Source organism: Vulpes lagopus, chromosome 11, assembly GCF_018345385.1.
Source record: "Vulpes lagopus strain Blue_001 chromosome 11, ASM1834538v1, whole genome shotgun sequence".
In the NCBI taxonomy this organism is placed as follows: Eukaryota; Metazoa; Chordata; class Mammalia; order Carnivora; family Canidae; genus Vulpes; species Vulpes lagopus.
Genome location: NC_054834.1, coordinates 26130591 through 26147771, shown reverse-complemented (window position 1 = coordinate 26147771; position 17181 = coordinate 26130591). Strand labels below are relative to the sequence as shown.

The window sequence follows — 17181 nt, the reverse complement described above, 5'->3', positions numbered from 1 at the left end:
AAAGTTTTTTTTTCTTTTTTATTTATTAATTTGAGAGAGAGAGAGAAAGGGGGAGAAAGAGAGAGAGCATGAGCAGGGGAAGAGAGAGAGGAAGGAGCAGACTCTCCACCGAGCAGGGACCCTGATGTGGAGCTTGACCCCAGGACCATGAGATCATGACCTGTGCTGAAGGCAGATGCTTAACCAACTGAGCCAGGGGCTCAGGGGCCCCTGAATTTTTTTTTTTAATTTTGATTTTCTGGATTTTTTTTTTAAGTTGGTTTACTGTGCAGATGAAGAGAAGAAGGGCTTTTCTACTCATTAAACAATGAAAGCAAAGACACCAAAGCACAGAATAATCAGGTGTATTTCGGAAATGGGCCGTGCAAATGCTGGCAAGTGTGAGGATGCCCCAGCCCGTGGTGAGAGCTTGTCCTGGAGAGTGGCAAAGCTGGGATCCACTGAGTGACGGGGGCACCTCCTTGGGGTAGCAGAAGGAAAAAGAGAGACACCTGATACCATCTTTCTAAGGAGAGGCTCTGCACTCACACACTAGGAGTAGACAACAGACATAGGCACCGCATTCCAGGCCACCATGTGTGTTTAGAGCCTGCGTGCTGTGTCTCCCTCTACCTGCATGGTGAAGCCTAAGCAAGAACAGATGGATGTGTGCATTGTGTGTGCTGAGGAAACACGATACTCAAGGGATGTAAGTCAGCTGAGTCTGTAAGGGGAGGCACACATCTTCTGCTCTAACCTGATGCCGGGGTGGGCCATCGCTTACAAAGAGGTGTGGTATTCTTGTTCATCCTCTCAGAGGTAAATTTGCAGAAAGTGTCAGTCAGAGAAGGCTATACTTCGGAGAGCAGGCTGTTTGCTAGAGAGAGATCCAAGATCTTTGATCTCAGGCCAGGTGTCTGTTTTTATAATTCTGTGGCCTTTCCTGTGCTGTAGGTCACCCACCTCTCAGAAAAAAAAGAGTCCACATTTTCTTGACACAATAATTTAAAGATGAAGAAGCGGTTGGGAGTGTTGTCAGTGGAGGCCCAGGAAATGCAGAAGGTGATGAGAGATAGTGGGTCTTTCACTTTCTCAAATAATCTTCTGAAATGTTGATGCATATAATCCTTTATTACCTGCTTTACGAACCAGAGACCTAGAGCGCTTAATTTGTTTCTGACAAACTACATGCCCACTTGCTCATTCTGTGTTCGTACTTCCCAGCCTGCGCGCCCTTCAAGCGTCAGGGTGGAGCCGTGTCTCCACGAACATGTCGCAATCTCTGTCTTGCTGGTAGCTGCGTGGGAGGCTCCAGCTCCAGGGACAATGTAGAGGCTGTAGAGGACGTGTTGCCAGCAGGTGACGGACGTGATCCTCTCCCTCTTTTGTTCAGCAACAACAGCCTGCGCCAGTGGAAGGAGTGGCTCGAGAACAGAGGGTGGTGGCCTTATATGACTTCGAGGCCCGCAGCAACCGAGAAGTCACCATGAAGAAAGATGATGTCTTAACTCTGCTCAGTTCCATCAACAAGGTGACTTTCCCTTCTAACCTGCTTCCCATTGGCAAGACAGCTCTTCAGTAGTCAGCTCTCCCGGCCCTGCAGGTAGCCGTATTTTAGCCAAACAACATTTTCCTGTTGCTGCCTCTCTTAAATAGCTATAATTTATTAAGTAGTATCTTTCCTCAAGATACTGCATAAGATCCTGTGTATATATCCTTTGGGGTTATAAGACCAATTACACTTAATAAAATGAAGACTCAAAGAGCATAAGTAGGAAGCCCAAAGACATAGAAGTGATGAATGGCAGTTCCCTAATACTAAACTAACCCTTTTTTGTCACCTGTTTGTCCCTCTCCTGTCCCAGTGGTCCTAGTGCTAGAACCACAATGGGCTGGATGAGGAGCAACCCGAAGAAAGAGAAGTCTCATGTCAACTGGTTTTCTTTAATGTGTGAGGAACAGATCTGTGAAAGAGCCTGTGAGAAAAGGAACAAAATATGACTCTTTTCGTGAAAGCTCAAAGGACTTTTCACATCCTAATAATTTCCCAAAATTATTGGGGAGAAGAGAAGAGAGTTTGGGATGTTGTTGCCCCGAGAGTGAGCGAATTTTTGAGAGGGAGGATGGGTGTTCCATGATGAAATAAGCCGTGTGCCAGTCCCGCTTTGTCTTTGCTCAGATTTTTCCTTGTCATCCTGTTGTGCTCCGAGGACATTGACTCCAGAGTATTAGTTCAGTGACACCCCAAACTGCTCTGTGGGGCCCAGGGTGATACTTTAACACCAAACATCCACATAAGTGAGTTCCAGGGCCATCCATGCACAAGTTTTAGGTGCTCTGGGAGAGGGGTGAAGAGGAGATGCCCATGCCGGACATTAGCAGCAATGGTTTGTTTTTTGTGCCTTCAGTCTGCTCCCGGGCCTATGGACTTAGTTCTGAGAGTTGGAGCCCCTCCTATCTGTGGTTTTCCAAGAACTAAGGAAGGAATGGGGCTCTCTCTCCCTTCAGGACTGGTGGAAGGTGGAAGCTGGCGACCACCAAGGCTTTGTGCCTGCTGTCTATGTCAAGAAACTGGCTCAAGATGAGTTTCCCATGCCCCCCCAGCAGCAGCAAGAAGAACTAAGCACCATCGCCCAGCGCCAGGAAGACATCGAGAACCAGTAAGTTGTAGAGGCACTACTGGCAGAGACACTTCTCATGACTCTGCAGCTGTTAAGATTAGCGATGCCGTTGTAATGTCACAGATTTTAGGAGCTAAAAGTAAACTTCAGGTCTTTGAAATACTTCGGATTTTGTTTGAGAACCTTAAGTCAATTGCCTGAGGTCGGGCACTTGGCAGGACCTCTGAGGGTTATGGGAGGCCGTCTGACGTCCGTGTGAACTTTGTTTACGTTACGAGGCTGCTTCTCATCCAGCTGTCGGCAGGCGTGTGAAAATCTCACACCTAGAACAGGGAAGGGGTGATGCCAGTCACGCTATTGGAACATTGGAATTTTGTATTATTTTTAATGGAATCCAGTGTATTCCTCTCTCCGCTCTCAATGCTTCTTTCCTCCCCAGATTTATTTCCTCCTCCCCTCTGGTCTTCTTTTGATTTCCCCTCTCTCTCCTTCTTGTTCCCTGCACCCTCCCTGCTCCCACTCTTCTGTGCTTCCCCCATGTTTCAGGAGACTGTTCCCACTCTCTGTTACTGTGCACAGGTACCGCTCCCTCCTTGACAGAGCAGAAGAGCGCAGGCGTCATTTACTGCAACGCTACAACGAGTTTCTGCTGGCCTACGAGGCAGGCGACATGCTGGAGTGGATCCAAGAGAAGAAGGCGGAGAACACTGGGGTGGAACTCGATGATGTCTGGGAGCTGCAGAAAAAGTTTGACGAGTTCCAAAAGGTGAGAACAAGCAACCTTCCCTTCCAGGTGGCTTTCTGACAGTGACCACTGCTTCCTTTTATTCCACATCTCCTCCCAAGTGGCTCCTCAACCAATGCTCCTCAAACGCATTAGTTGCATTTGCTAAATATCCTTCCCAGAGCTGTTGAGAGTTCCACGTCTCAAATCTCCCTCTGGGCCGCAGAGGTGGAAGGAAAATACAGAGGAGACTAGTGGCCCTGGCTCTGCAGCCTGCAATTCCTGATCCCCCGGGAGTGCTGATCTCCCTGAGTTCTTCAGCACTTGCCCCACGTGGTACTGAATTCTGGGATCCCAGGTTGAGGTGGGAGCTCCAGAACTCTTCAGAAACTCTATGAGGCAGAAGCTGAAGTGGGAAGGTGGAAAGAACAACCCAATTTTACAGCTGGAGAGTTCCTAAGTTTCTGCCTGCCTAAAACCTTCCATTTTTTGTTCTCACAGATTCATTCCATGTGTTATCTAGCAGTGAATATAAACCTCTTCCTTGCTTTCTTTTTCTTGTGATGCCTTCCACATAGAATTCAAGGCGACACATAGATGATGCATAGATAAGTAGATAGATGGTTGATAGAAAGATGATACATGGATAGATGGATAATAGACAATAGACAGATAGATAAATGGATAATAGATGATAGATGATGGATGGATGGATAGATAATGATAGATAAATAAATAGATAGGGATCATATGTACACATATGGAATATTTAAGGAAGAAGGAAAGTGAAAGAAAGGGAAGCAAGGACAAAATTATAAAAGAACTCCAAGAATGACACTCCCATGAAGAAGCTCATACAGAGGTCTTTGTACCATGAAACGGACAATATCATCCCCATAGGCATTGTGATGAGCTACCCAGAGCTATTTCTTACAACACCCCTTAACACAAGCAGATTGCAACGTATTCCGTGAAATTCTCTAGAAGGCAGAGGAGTTTGTGTTGGCAGGAATGCACAGGACACGGTTCAGGTAGAGAGCCCTCTGACGGCACCATTTTTTTTAATATAAATTTATTTTTTATTGGTGTTCAATTTGCCAACATATAGAATAACACCCAGTGCTCATCCCATCAAGTGCCGCCCTCAGTGCCCGTCACCCATTCACCCCCACCCCCCGCCTTCCTCCCCTTCCACCACCCCTAGTTCGTTTCCCAGAGTTAGGGGTCTCTCATGTCCTGTCTCCCTTTCTGATATTTCCCACTCATTTTTTCTCCTTTCCCCTTTATTCCCTTTCACTATTTTTTATATTCCCCAAATGAATGAGAACATATAATGTTTGTCCTTCTCTGATTGACTTATTTCACTCAGCATAATACCCTCCAGTTCCATCCACGTCGAAGCAAATGGTGGGTATTTGTCATTTCTAATGGCTGAGGAATATCCCATTGTATCCTTAGACCATAGCTTCTCTATCCATCATCTTTTGATGGACACTGAGGCTCCTTCCACAGTTTGGCTGTTGTGGACATTGCTGCTAGAAACTGATGGCATCATTTAATGCAGGAGAGATTTTTAAGGACTCTCCAACATTGGACATGCTCCACACTCCAGAAAAATGGTGGCTCTCTTGCCAAGTTCTTGCTAGTCCCTGGGGGTCAGGGAGTGTAAAGGGACTTTTCTCTGTGGCGGGGGAGCGGGACAGCTTCTTGTGCATCTCAAGCGACATTAGTGATATTGATATTTAGCCAAATCGGGGCAGAGATGAGCAGGCAGGTATGAAAACCCCTAAGGAGAGGATTTATATCACTTTGGACAAATTTTCCCACCCAGGATTTGAAGGCCAATGAGCCTCGGCTGAGGGATATCAACAAGGTGGCAGATGATCTTCTATTTGAAAAGCTTCTAACACCGGAAGGAGCTCAAATACGACAGGTAAGTAAAGCTCCTTCCGGGACCCTCGCTGCCAGGCTGAGCTCCAGGAAGGGCGGAGGGTCCACACCTCACTTAAATACACTCAACTTCATATTTCACAGGTCAGCTAGGACAGGCCAAAGGTATAAAGCTGGCTTCAGGAAAGGTCAAAGGTGATAGTTCAAACAGTCCAGCCATGTATATATTTAAATTGACCTCAAATCTATAAACTGCGACACATGCCTCCCTCCTCCCCCCATCTTCACTTGCAGACACAGAAAGTTCATGCTCAGATACACGAATGCAAAGAAAATGTAGGTAAGAAGCTGTGAGGGTGGAAAGGGGTTAGTCAGGAGAGCAGACTGCAAGAGACAGGCACTGATAAAATCTGATGAAAGGAGAAAAACATAAGTCAGTACAGACGGGAGGTGGGACATCCTAGACCTGATTAAGATTGGGGCAGCCCGGGGGGCTCAGTGGTTTGGCGCCGCCTTCATCCCAGGGCATGACCCTGGAGTCCCGGGATCGAGTCCCACGTCGGGCTCCCTGCATGGAGCCTGCTTCTCCCTCTGCCTGTGTCTCTGCCTCTCTCTCTCTGTCTGTGTCTCTCATGAATAAATAAATAAAATCTTAAAAAAAAAAAAATCCCCAGCAATTCACCCAGAAAGAGTGTTGGTATGAGGGCTCCAGACCTAGCAGCTCAAACCCATGAGCAACGAGGGGCATGTGCCAGGGCCAGAGCTGACTTAACACTCCTCCAATTTCTCCTCTGGTGGCCAGGGTCTGTGTTTTCAAGATGCAGATCTGATCATGATACCCCCATCCCCTCATTTTCCCATTGTTCTTAGGACAAAGGCCCCCAATTCTATACCACTTCCATGCTGTCATCTGTCCCTTACCCTTCACCTGAGCCCCTCATACCGCCTGTGGAAAGAGAGGTGGTGTTACTAGAGGGTCCTGGGCAGACTGGTGGCTATGGGGACAAATAAAATCTTAAAAATAAATAAAATCTTAAAAAAAATAAATAAAATCTTAAAAAAAAAAAAAAAAGATTGAGACCTATAAAAGATTGAGTGAACATGAGTGGGATGCCCAGTCTAGCTCCCTGGGTTGTCCTAAGCCAGGGAAGATGGGGTGTGCGTAGGAACAACTCAACTACTCCTACAGAAAGTAGAGCTCTAAGTGGCTGTTTGGTGTGGTGGGTTCAGGATGTGGGGTATGATAGCGGCTGACTCCCAGGGTAGCACGCCCGCTCGTCTCCTGGAGGCTGGGCTGTGGTCTCTGTAGCGGCGAGCACCAGTGGCTCCCTAGGGGGGCCCCCCCACACTGAAACATCAGGCTGGGACGGATGCTCACCCCCTTCTCAACGGCATGGATGAGGGCCAAGCGCAGGTGCTCTGGGAATGGAGGAAACCTGTGCAGCTTCCGAAGGAGATGACGTGACAACACAGCATGACTCAGGCCTCACGGGGTCTCTCTTGGGCAGCCCCGAGGGAGCAGAGTTAGCTCCTCAGCTACCGCCTGTTGTGTCTGCGTCTTTTAGGAGTTGAATACCCGCTGGGACTCCTTGCAAAGGCTTGCGGAGGAGCAGCGCCAGCTGCTGGGCAGTGCCCACGCTGTCCAGGTGTTTCAAAGGTGAGCAGGTAACCCTGAGCGGCAGTGCCGCCCTAGAAAGCATCGAAGCCCCGAGTCGGCCTGCTGCAGGGGAGGCAGGGCCATTGGCGGGACAAGGCCTAGGCGGAGATCGGAGCAGGGCAGGGGATGCCGGAGCAGGTTCCTTCCTCGGCCCACGGCGTCCTTGCAGGGGACCTGCTCTAATCCCCGAGCCTGGGTGCTCGGGGACCCCGGTGCATGATCAGCAGTTTTCACAAAAGGTAGCGAGACTTGGAGCGGAGACAACCAGTGAGGGTAATCAGCTTTGTGAGCTGCAGTAGGGAGCGGCGAGCCACGGGCCACGTTGGCCCTCACCGATCCTTTGGCCATTTTTTATGTCTGGTCCCAAGTCTGTGTGTGATTCCACATCCGTGTCCGCACACACATGGGCAAGCAAACAGCCTAGCCGTAACCGGACCGCTTCGCCGGTATGCACGTGGCTGTGAGTATTGGGGGCAGAGAAGCAGCCACACACAGGCCCTGGGCCGGAGGCTCCGGCGGGCGGTGTGGCCAAGCCTTGAGCAAATGCTCCCCCAAGGCCCAGTCCCCGGGGCCAGCTGGGCCAGCTGCGGAGCGCACCGTCGCTCCAGGTCCCTTACTCTCGTGAGCCAGGGAGGCGGACGACACGAAGGAGCAGATGGAGAAGAAGCTGCAGGCCCTCGGCGCTGCCGATCCCGGCTCCGACCTGTTCAGCGTGCAGGCCCTGCAGCGGCAGCACGAGGCCTTCGAGAGAGACCTCCTGCCCCTGGGGGAAAAGGTGAGACGTGTGCGCCGGGCTGTGCGGGCCTGTGCGGGCCTGAGCCCTCGGCCGCTCTGCCTGCCCTAGGCCTCCCATGGGCTCCTGTCCCTCCCAGGCCCCTTCCTCCCATTCCCCTCACTTGCCCTCGCACCGGTCCCTCAGACAAGTGCACCGGAGGGACACCCAGGACCATGACCACAGAGGGAAGCCGTAGGAAACGACCCGGGCTGCCCAGGTGCCCCTCTAGTGGCTTCCCAGTGTGTGGACCGTCGGGGGGGGGCGGCCACAGCCAGGACAGCCCGGGCCGGCGTGGGGGTCTCCTTCCTGGGCACCTGACCGCCCGTACTCCTGCTCCACCTCCAAGGGCCTCTGCAAGCCGCCGGCAGCGCTCTGGGCCAAGTCGCAAGCTTGGCATTACCGCGCGGGGCGGAAAGGGCACAGCAGATGTCTACAGTGAAAAGCCCCTCGTGTTGAAAGTCGGGGCCCCGGGGTTCACCGCTGGGTTGCCCCTGGTCAGCAGCCGCTTCAGCACCCTGCCGCCCCCCCTCCCCCCATCTTGAGAAGAAGGTGGCAAGGCGTCAGGGCAGAGCACCCTGGCAGGTGCCGCGCCGACCAGAGGGGCTGGTGCGGCCTGGTGGGGATGGGGTGCCTGCGGCCTGCCTCCATCTGCGGGGGCAGCGTCAGGGGGTCGGAGGCAGCCTCTGCAGGAGCGGCCCCTCCTCAGAGCCCTCGCACCTCTGCAGGTGACCCTGCTGGCAGACACAGCTGAGCGGCTCTGCGAGTCTCACCCGGATGCCGCGGGCCACCTGCAGAGCCAGGCCACAGACCTGACGGAGGCCTGGCACGGCCTGCTCAGGGGCACGCAGGATCGGAGGGACAGCCTGGATGAGGCCCGCAAGTTCTACACGTTCCTCACGAAAGCCAGGTAGAGCTCCCAGGGCGGCCCCATGGCGTAGGCTGGGCAATCTCCGGGGGCAGGCCACGCCTCGATGCTCCACGGCGGGGGCACCTGTGCCAGGGGGCCGGTCGTGCGGGCACATCCTCTGCAGCGGGAAGGCGGGAGGAGCACGGGCAACCGTGGCAGAGCACGACCGGTGCAGACACACACCGTGCCAGGTTCACCGGCTCGTTGAGGAAGGTGCGGCCAGAGCTCGGTGAGCGTGTCAGAAGCTCAGGCCGGGTACCAGGCCAGGAGCGCACATGCGTTGGGGTCAAATCCTAGAGCTCTCCCATTGCCTTTCTGGAGAGTCCAGACATTATTGCCACAGTAGAGCAAGCAGACACCCCATCTTGTGAGGCCAGTCCCACCTCTGCACCACCGGGCCGTCTGCCAGGAGGAGCGTTGGAATTGAGGATCCGGGAAGTAGGGGCTCGCGATTTAATACTTTTTTTGGGGGGGAAAGGACTTTTGGTAAATAACTGCAGCTGCTCTTGGCAACTCCCACCCCAGTTACGTCTGGAAGACCATAGCTTTTAATACAACGTAAGTAAGCAGCAGCCAGAACCACCCCCAGATCATGTTGGTGCTCCCGGCTCTCCGTGCGCTCGGGCTCCGCTCGGACTTCAGGTTCCAAGTCAGATGCTGACTCCTTTCCTTTCTGAGATCTCACTCGTCTTGACGCAGAAGTAATACTCCCCCTCTCTGAGCAACTCTGACTCCTACCTTCACCTCTTTGCAACTCTCCTGCTTTTCACGCTGTTTTTGAAAGAAATAGGTATTTGCCCCTTGTGTTTTGTTTCCTTTTAATCTAAGGTGTGAACGCTCTTCTGCAGGGTTCGGTGCTTAGTAAGCAGCCAAGGAGACTTAGTTGTTTGACGAAGTGAATACAGGAGTTTATGAAAGAAGCTCTGGTCTATGTATACAATGGAATATTACTCAGCCATTAAGAACAACAAATACCCACCATTTGCTTCTACGTGGATGGAACTGGAGGGTATGATGCTGAGTGAAATAAGTCAATCGGAGGAGAAGAACAAACATTATATGTTCTCATTCATTTGGGGAATATAAATAGTAGTGGAAGGGAATAGAAGGGAAGGGAGAAGAAATGGGTAGGAAATATCAGAAAGGGAGACAGAACATAAAGACTCCTAACTCTGGGAAACAAACTAGGGGTGGTGGAAGGGGAGGTGGGCGGGGGGTGGGGGTGACTGGGTGACGGGCACTGAGTGGGGCACTTGATGGGATGAGCACTGGGTGTTATTCTATATGTTGGCAAATTGAACACCATTAAAAATAAATTTATTATTTAAAAAAGAAATAAAATGCATGCGCCCACTATAATCAACTAAAAAAATATAAAATAAAATAAATAAAATAAAATAAAATAATAAAATAAAATAAAATAAAATAGGGGAAAAAAAAAAAGAAAAGAAAAGGCCTTTCTGCTCTTGAGTGGATGTTTGTGGTTTCTCCAGCCAGAGGAAGGACTCACTGTATGTGATGCTCAATTTGGGCATCATACAGAATTGCAGATGAGGGCACTGTTAGCTTAACATTCACCTTCTGGGACCTGGACCTTCGCTCTCCTCCTCATTCCCCTTAACTGCTAACAGGGAGAGGTGGGCTCTCGTCTCATCAACAGCATGGAATGAATGGGGGGGGGGCGGTGTATGTGTGCTGGGAATAAAAGTAAGAATGGAAGACATACCTTCCCTGAGATTCCATATAAGATAGATCTTCAAACCCAAGAATCTACTTTTTAGGAACAAGAATTATTAAGAGCAATGGAATACGTATTGGTTCAGGATGTAAGTGTCTGGGTTCTAGTCCAGATGCCTGGTTTTACTTGTATTGATTACATGGGCAAATCACTGGCATTCTCTAGGCTGACCTCCTCATCTCCAAACCAAAAGCAAAAGAGTTCCCAGGATTCCGTAGAGGATTATTGCAAGAACTGAAAGAGATAACGTGGATGAAGATATGTTCAAGCATAAGGGACTGACATTATTAAGTTAAACAGTGTAAACAACAGGCGGATGTAGTGATTCATCACTTACATCCGACACCCAGTGCCCATCACAAGGGCCCTCCTAATGCCCATCGCCCATCTAGCCCATCCCCCGCCCACTTCCTTCAATCAACCCTCAGTTTGTTCTTTATCATCATGAGTCTTATGATTTGCTTCTCTCTCTCTTTTTTCTCCCCTCCCCCCACAATGTTCATCTGTTTTGTTTCTCAAATTCCACATATGAGTGAAATCATGGTATTTGTCTTTCTCTGACTTATTTAGCATAATACACTGAGCTCCATCCACATTATGGCAAATGGCAAGATTTCATTCTTTTTGATGACTGAGTAATATTCCATTGGGTGTAAATGTATGTCGCACATCTTCTTTATCCATTCATCAGTTGATGGACACTTGGGCTCTCTCCATAGTTTGACTATTGTAGATAATGCTGCTGTAAACATCGGGGAACATGTACCCCTTCAAATATTAACTAACTAGAATTTAAATAAAATTCTGAAAAAAAATATTAGCAAAATTTGAAAAAAACACACTTCCAATTGGTTTCTAGTAAATCATCTTTATCACACTTATGTCTTTTCCATGTTTTTTCCTTTTACTTGGAATTTTTCTTAGGCATTGTTACCATATTCTAGAAAGTGTCGATCTGTCTTCATCTCTGTAACTTTATATTTTAGATCTCTTTCCTTTTAAAAGATTATTTTCATTCTTTATACACAAGCATAGTAATGCATAACAAATTTACAATAATAAATTTGCCTTTTAAAACAAACAGGATGCCTTGGGGGGCTCAGTGGTTGAGCATCTGCCTTCAGCTCAGGTCATGATCCTGGTGTCCTGGGATCGAGCCCCACATTGGGCTCTCTGCTCAGTGGGGAGCCTGCTTCTCCCTCTCACGCTTTCCCTGCTTGTGTTTTCTTTTTGTCAAGTAAGTAAATAAAAATCTTTAAAATAAACAAACAAACAAAAACCAGTGTGAACAACAAACCTAAGATCTGAGAAGCATATAAAGCCAGATGCAAGGTGTTAATCTAGATGTATTTTCTAGAGAGGAAAAGTCAAGGACGGACAGCCCTGTCTCGAGCTATAAGACTTTCTTGTCAATCCCAATACGTCTATTTCTCTAGAGACCTGGACAACTGGATCAGTAGCATTAGAGGCATAGTATCATCACAGGAGCTGGCTGATGATTTAATTGGCACGGAGATCCTGCTGGAGCGACACCAGGTATGGCTACAAAATCCACAGCCACTAGTCACATGACTTCCCAAACTTCCCTCATTTTATGACATTGTTGAGATGCCACTGGTACTACCAATCTCTCCCTTTTTCCAACATAGGAGCGTCGTGCTGACATGGAGGCAGAGGGTCCCACCTTCCAGGCCTTAGAAGACTTTGGTGCAGAACTTATAAGGAGTGAGCACCGTGCCAGCCCTGAAATTGAAGAAAAACTTGAAGAGATCAGGGTAAAGAAAGGTGACTTGGAGAAAGCTTGGGAACAACGCAAGAGGATGCTGGATCAGTGTCTGGAGTTGCAGGTAAAGCTAAATTCACCCCATTGAGAAGGATTGGCCTTAGTCTGTTCCTTCTGTGCAAATTTGCAGTCACTACAGGTGCTCCTTTCACTGCGCTTGCCCTCCTGTGGGCACACGGGCATGTCTTGGCTATCTGCCATTGTGCTCTCATTATTGTGATGTTCTTTGCTCTTATCCCTGCAAGGAGAGCCAAACAAAGTGGGGATCAACTATTGGCATGAGATGAGGTGATTATAATGTATTTATTGATTGACAGTTTGGCTGATTGGTTCTTTTTGAGAACCTGCCATGTGCAGAGCCCTGGAAATACAAAGATTAGTAAAATAACACCCTTTTTCTTAAGTAGTGACATTACACATGTAGACAGGCCATTCTAATACAGAGGGATTATTTATAAAACAAAATGTATGAAAGTTTTGAGGCTAAAGAAGAGGGAGTGATTAGTGCCAGGGAGGGAAAGGATGAACATCCTGAAGGTAGTATTTATGAGAGTCCTAAAGAAATAACCAGCCAGCATCTGCCTTGTGCAACATACGGGAAATGCACCCTGGGAATGGAAATATAGCTTATATAAAAACATAAAATGTGTCTTTAGGGAAGAGTAAAAGGTCCAGTATAGGTAAGATTCATGGTATGAATGTTTCTTTGAAGAACATAAGCAACCCTTACGGGACCCCTTATGTCAGTGCCATAGGAGAGGGATCAGTCATTTCCTCTGTCCCTTGGATTGGATATAACCTCTTCCTTCATTCCTCATAGTTGTTCCACGGGAAATGTGATCAGGCTGAGGGCTGGATGCTGGCACGTGAGAACTCCCTGAGGTCAGAGGGAGAGAGTTCCTTAGACAGTCTGGAGGCCTTGTTGAAGAAACGGGATGACTTGGACAAGGCAATCACTGCGCAGGTAATAACTAATATAAGAATTCCAATAATGAATATGAATAATAATAACAGAAATTCTATACATGTATGTAGTTTTGTGATTCACAAGTATCTTAATTTGCTTTTTACAGAGAGCTCTGAGCAGACAGGGCAGCTTGACACCGTGGCTTAGTCTTACCCAAGTTCACTCATGGCATCAGACCACCTTACTGCAGCCCAGCTTTTTACAACCGAACAACCTTTTAGAATTGGAAGTGACTTTATATGCTGGTTATTCCAAAATCCCACCCAGTGCAGGAGTCACCCTCTGCCATGGTCATGGGAGGAGTCTGTTCTTTAGGGAGCTGAGTACCATAGGAGTCAGTACAACAGGAGTCCCTACCAGGAACTCAGTACCCCAGGAGCTCAGAACCATCTTAGTGTCATTATTAATATTTCTCTTCCTGTTGAGTTAAAAGCCACTTTCATGGCATTTACCTTTTGGCCCTGGTTTTGTTCCCCCTTGTGAAGCCACAAAGGGTATCTCTGTTCTTTTCTCAGAGGGAGTCTGAGATTGCACTGAAAGCCTAATCCCCAGGGATCTGGATTTTTTTTCTTTTCCTCTATCTAGGAAAATAAGATCACTGAGCTAGAACATGAGACAGAGCGGCTCGTAGCTGATGACCACTATGCCAAGGATGAGATTGCTGCTCGCTTCCAACGGGTGCTTGACAGGTCAGGCCTGAGCAAGTGTTTTGTGAGCTAAGGAAGACATAGCAGAGCAATCTCTTTGCTAGCATGGAGGACGGTGGTCACACTCTGAGTTCTTTTCATTTCTAAATGCCTAAAACTATCTTGTGACTTGCGAACATTTCTGATCCAGGCTCAACAGAATGAAAGACATGGAAAATAACTTAAAAATTACTGACTTAGCCTCTATATTTTATATTTGAAAATAATGAGACTATGCAACAACTAGATCTATCAATATAATATGCACTATTATATGTAATATATGCATGTATATAAAATGTAATATTATAATATACAACTAAATAATATATAGCTATGTTATATATAGTATAAAAATTTATAAATAATGAGAAGAGAAAGGACAGGTTGGCAAACGGGAAGATTGCAGATATGGCATCAAAGCTTGGTGGGAGGGTCAAGGGCAGAGAGTGATCCAGCCTCCTCCCCCAGATGGAATGCTCTTAAAGAACTGCTGGTTGCTGAGCGAACAAAACTCGGCAACTATACTGACCTCAAAAAGTTCTACCATGACCTTGAGGACCTGGAGGAATGGATCAGCGAGATGCTGCCTATAGCCTGCGATGAATCCTACAAAGATCCCACCAACATCCAGGCAAGTTCAAAATAGGAATTTTGGAAAACTCTGACAAACCCAGATTGTGGGGTGAAGGGTCAGCTCCCTACACAGAACGCTTCCTCACTGTTGAGACCACTGCCCTGCCCTCAGGAGCTTCCAAGTCTAATGTGAAGGGGTGGGTCTTTCAGAAGGCGCCATTAGTTATAACAGAACATTGACTTTCTTAGAAACAGAGTTTATCTAACTTGCTTCCTTAGATTACAGGGTAATTTGGCTTCTGCTTTCCCTTCAGAGAAAATACCTGAAGCACCAGACCTTTGAAAATGAGGTCCAAGGCCGAGCCGAGGAGGTGAAGGAAGTCCTCGATTTGGGGAACTCTCTGATTGAGCGGGATGCATGTGAGGGCAATGAAGAAACCATGAAGGTAGGGGTTCTGCTCAGGGTGGTTTGGGCTAAATGCACATTCGGAGAAGCCTCTTCCTCCTTCAGCGTTTCCACGGGTGGGGATGCGGAGTGTGTTCTGTGGTTAACAGTCTTCCCTCTGACCGTCCACAAAGAAGGTGGGAAACCACGATGCTCAGACCTTATCACTTACGTCAAACTCAGTATCTAGGATTCTGAGAAAGCTTTAGACCTACATCCCAAGTGTCGTCTTGCTTGTTTGACATTTTCTATCCCTGCTGCGAAGAGTTTGGGCATTTAGGCACGAGTCTCTGTCAGCAGCCAGGGCCCTTTCCTCAAACTTTCTTCCAATGCCTCCTGTTGTTTTCCCAGATTAAGCATAACTGGTTTAAAATGTACAGCATTCAAGTACTGGTGGATTTTGGCTAGTTATGAACTCCCAGGTCTACAGTGTCTTTTCAAGTTGTCATAGGACTCAGGATCCTAAAGACCATAGTGATCCCCGAGTTTCTTTGGGTTAGACTCAACTGGAAGAGCTGGAGGGACACTGGAACTACTTGCTTGAGAAAACAATTGACAAAGGACAGAAGCTCAATGAGGCAAGTCGCCAACAGAGGTTCAACACAGGCATCCAGGACTTCAAGTTCTGGCTTTCAGAGGTAATCACACCCAGAATGGTGGGGACATGGGAACTTAATAAATACTTGCCCGTTAAATGGCTTTATGCATGAACAATTTCCTTAACTTTATTGGGAAATGTTGGGGGACACGGTTGCTAATGTTGTCCTTAAAAACAGTTTGCATCTGGCATCTTCATTGCATATTCCTTTATTCCCAGGCAGAGACACTGCTGGCCATGAAAGATCAGGCCAGGGACTTGGCTTCAGCAGGAAACTTGCTCAAGAAACATCAGCTTTTGGAAACAGAAATGCTGGCCCGAGAGGTAAGCAGTGTTAGAATCTCATTGCTCTGGGCAGAATGGAAATGCTTCTGACCCTCTTCTCTCATCTTAGAAGGCCATTTGAGAACACTGTCTTGCAAACCGGCTGTGTTCTCAGCCAGTGATCATTATAACCAGGTCAAATCCATAAGCTGCTGAGCTGCTGCAATGGTCACTGCTAAGCAATTATCATGAAGCTGCAGATTCAAAGTAAGAGGATCCTAAAGCTATCTTGTCTGCCTTTTAATGATGGATGCACATAAATTCACTATCTACCAAAGCTCATATTTGATCTGGCCTTTGAAAGAAAATGGAAGTTTATTTTACATAATTATAGAGAGCAAAACTATCAGAGGGGGCTGTCATGTGCAGTGAAGTTGAATTATGTATACACTCTGGAAATTCTGTGGAGAATTTCAGTTGCATTCCAATATCAAGCAGAAATGCATCTTGGGAGCAATGATAAACACGTTGGCAGGTATTAATTTCATCTTGGAGAATTTTATCTTACCAATTTTATTTGGTGGCAGAGATATGAGCAGAAAGGACAAGAAGTCAAAGTCTTTCTAAGTTCAGAGCTTTAGGACTTGATGACATTCCCCCCGACATCACTAGAAGGGCAGCGTGAGCGTGAAAACAGACAGAAGGGGCTGGGTGTGTCCTGGACGTGGCCAGCCTCGGGATGGTAGGTTAGAGAAGCTTTTGTTGAAAGCTTCTAACAGCTAATCTGCATCAAATTCAGTACAATGAGGAAGACGGTCCTGGTTGGAGACACACACTTATTCACACTCATTTTCCAGTTGGGGACGGGAGGGAATACCAGAAGGTGAACGGACAGGTTGAGCATCACAGTCACATCCCTCATACTGCCCTCTGATCTGGCCCTTATCGGAGCCGAGTTAAAAGAGCATATTTATCAAATTGACTATCTTCAAAAATAACCTATTAAACCCAGTCTTTGAACCTGCACTAGTGGTTAAAGTCCAAAGTCTACTTTTTTTTTTAAAGATTTTATTTATTTATTCATGAGAGACACACAGAGAGAGAGGCAGAGACATAGGCAGAGGAAGAAGCCGGCTCCAAGCAGGGGGCCCAACATGGGACTCGATCCTGAATCTCCAGGATCACGCCCTGGGCTGAAGGCGGCGCTAAACCGCTGAGCCACCTGGGCTGCCCCCAGGGTCTACCTCATACCTGTACCATTCTGTTCACTGAATACACCTGGGCTTTTTAGGATGCACTCAACGACCTGAATGAGTTGGCCACTGACCTGCTCTCCAGCGGGACTTTCAATGTTGACCAGATTGTGGAGGAAAGGGATAATGTCAACGAGCGTTTCCTGAACGTCCAGAACTTGGCAGCAGCACACCACGAGAAACTGAAGGAGGCCTATGACTTGTTCCAGTTCTTCCAGGACTTAGATGATGAGGAGTCCTGGATAGAGTATGTACCGCCAACGCAGGCTGCTTAAGTAACCGAAGAGCAGAGACCATCTGCCAAACGTGTTCCTTCCT

At 47.9% G+C, this 17181-nt stretch overlaps 1 protein-coding gene across 3 annotated transcripts in view; it reads left to right on the top strand.

Moving 5' to 3' along the window:
* SPTA1 (spectrin alpha, erythrocytic 1) overlaps positions 1 to 17181 on the top strand; it is a 64515-nt gene that overhangs the window by 25978 nt on the left and 21356 nt on the right. For 2 of the 3 annotated variants that reach the window (XM_041722156.1, XM_041722157.1), the window contains exons 20-35: positions 1373 to 1510; positions 2488 to 2639; positions 3180 to 3366; positions 5156 to 5257; positions 6780 to 6871; positions 7502 to 7646; positions 8372 to 8553; positions 11728 to 11827; positions 11941 to 12138; positions 12895 to 13038; positions 13627 to 13730; positions 14199 to 14361; positions 14618 to 14749; positions 15249 to 15386; positions 15566 to 15670; positions 16902 to 17110. In XM_041722156.1, coding sequence (XP_041578090.1) covers positions 1373 to 1510; positions 2488 to 2639; positions 3180 to 3366; positions 5156 to 5257; positions 6780 to 6871; positions 7502 to 7646; positions 8372 to 8553; positions 11728 to 11827; positions 11941 to 12138; positions 12895 to 13038; positions 13627 to 13730; positions 14199 to 14361; positions 14618 to 14749; positions 15249 to 15386; positions 15566 to 15670; positions 16902 to 17110 — 2291 coding nt within the window. Of the gene's footprint in view, positions 1 to 1372; positions 1511 to 2487; positions 2640 to 3179; positions 3367 to 5155; positions 5258 to 6779; positions 6872 to 7501; positions 7647 to 8371; positions 8554 to 11727; positions 11828 to 11940; positions 12139 to 12894; positions 13039 to 13626; positions 13731 to 14198; positions 14362 to 14614; positions 14750 to 15248; positions 15387 to 15565; positions 15671 to 16901; positions 17111 to 17181 lie in introns of all 3 variants that reach the window. The other variant, XM_041722154.1, reaches the window with a different exon arrangement.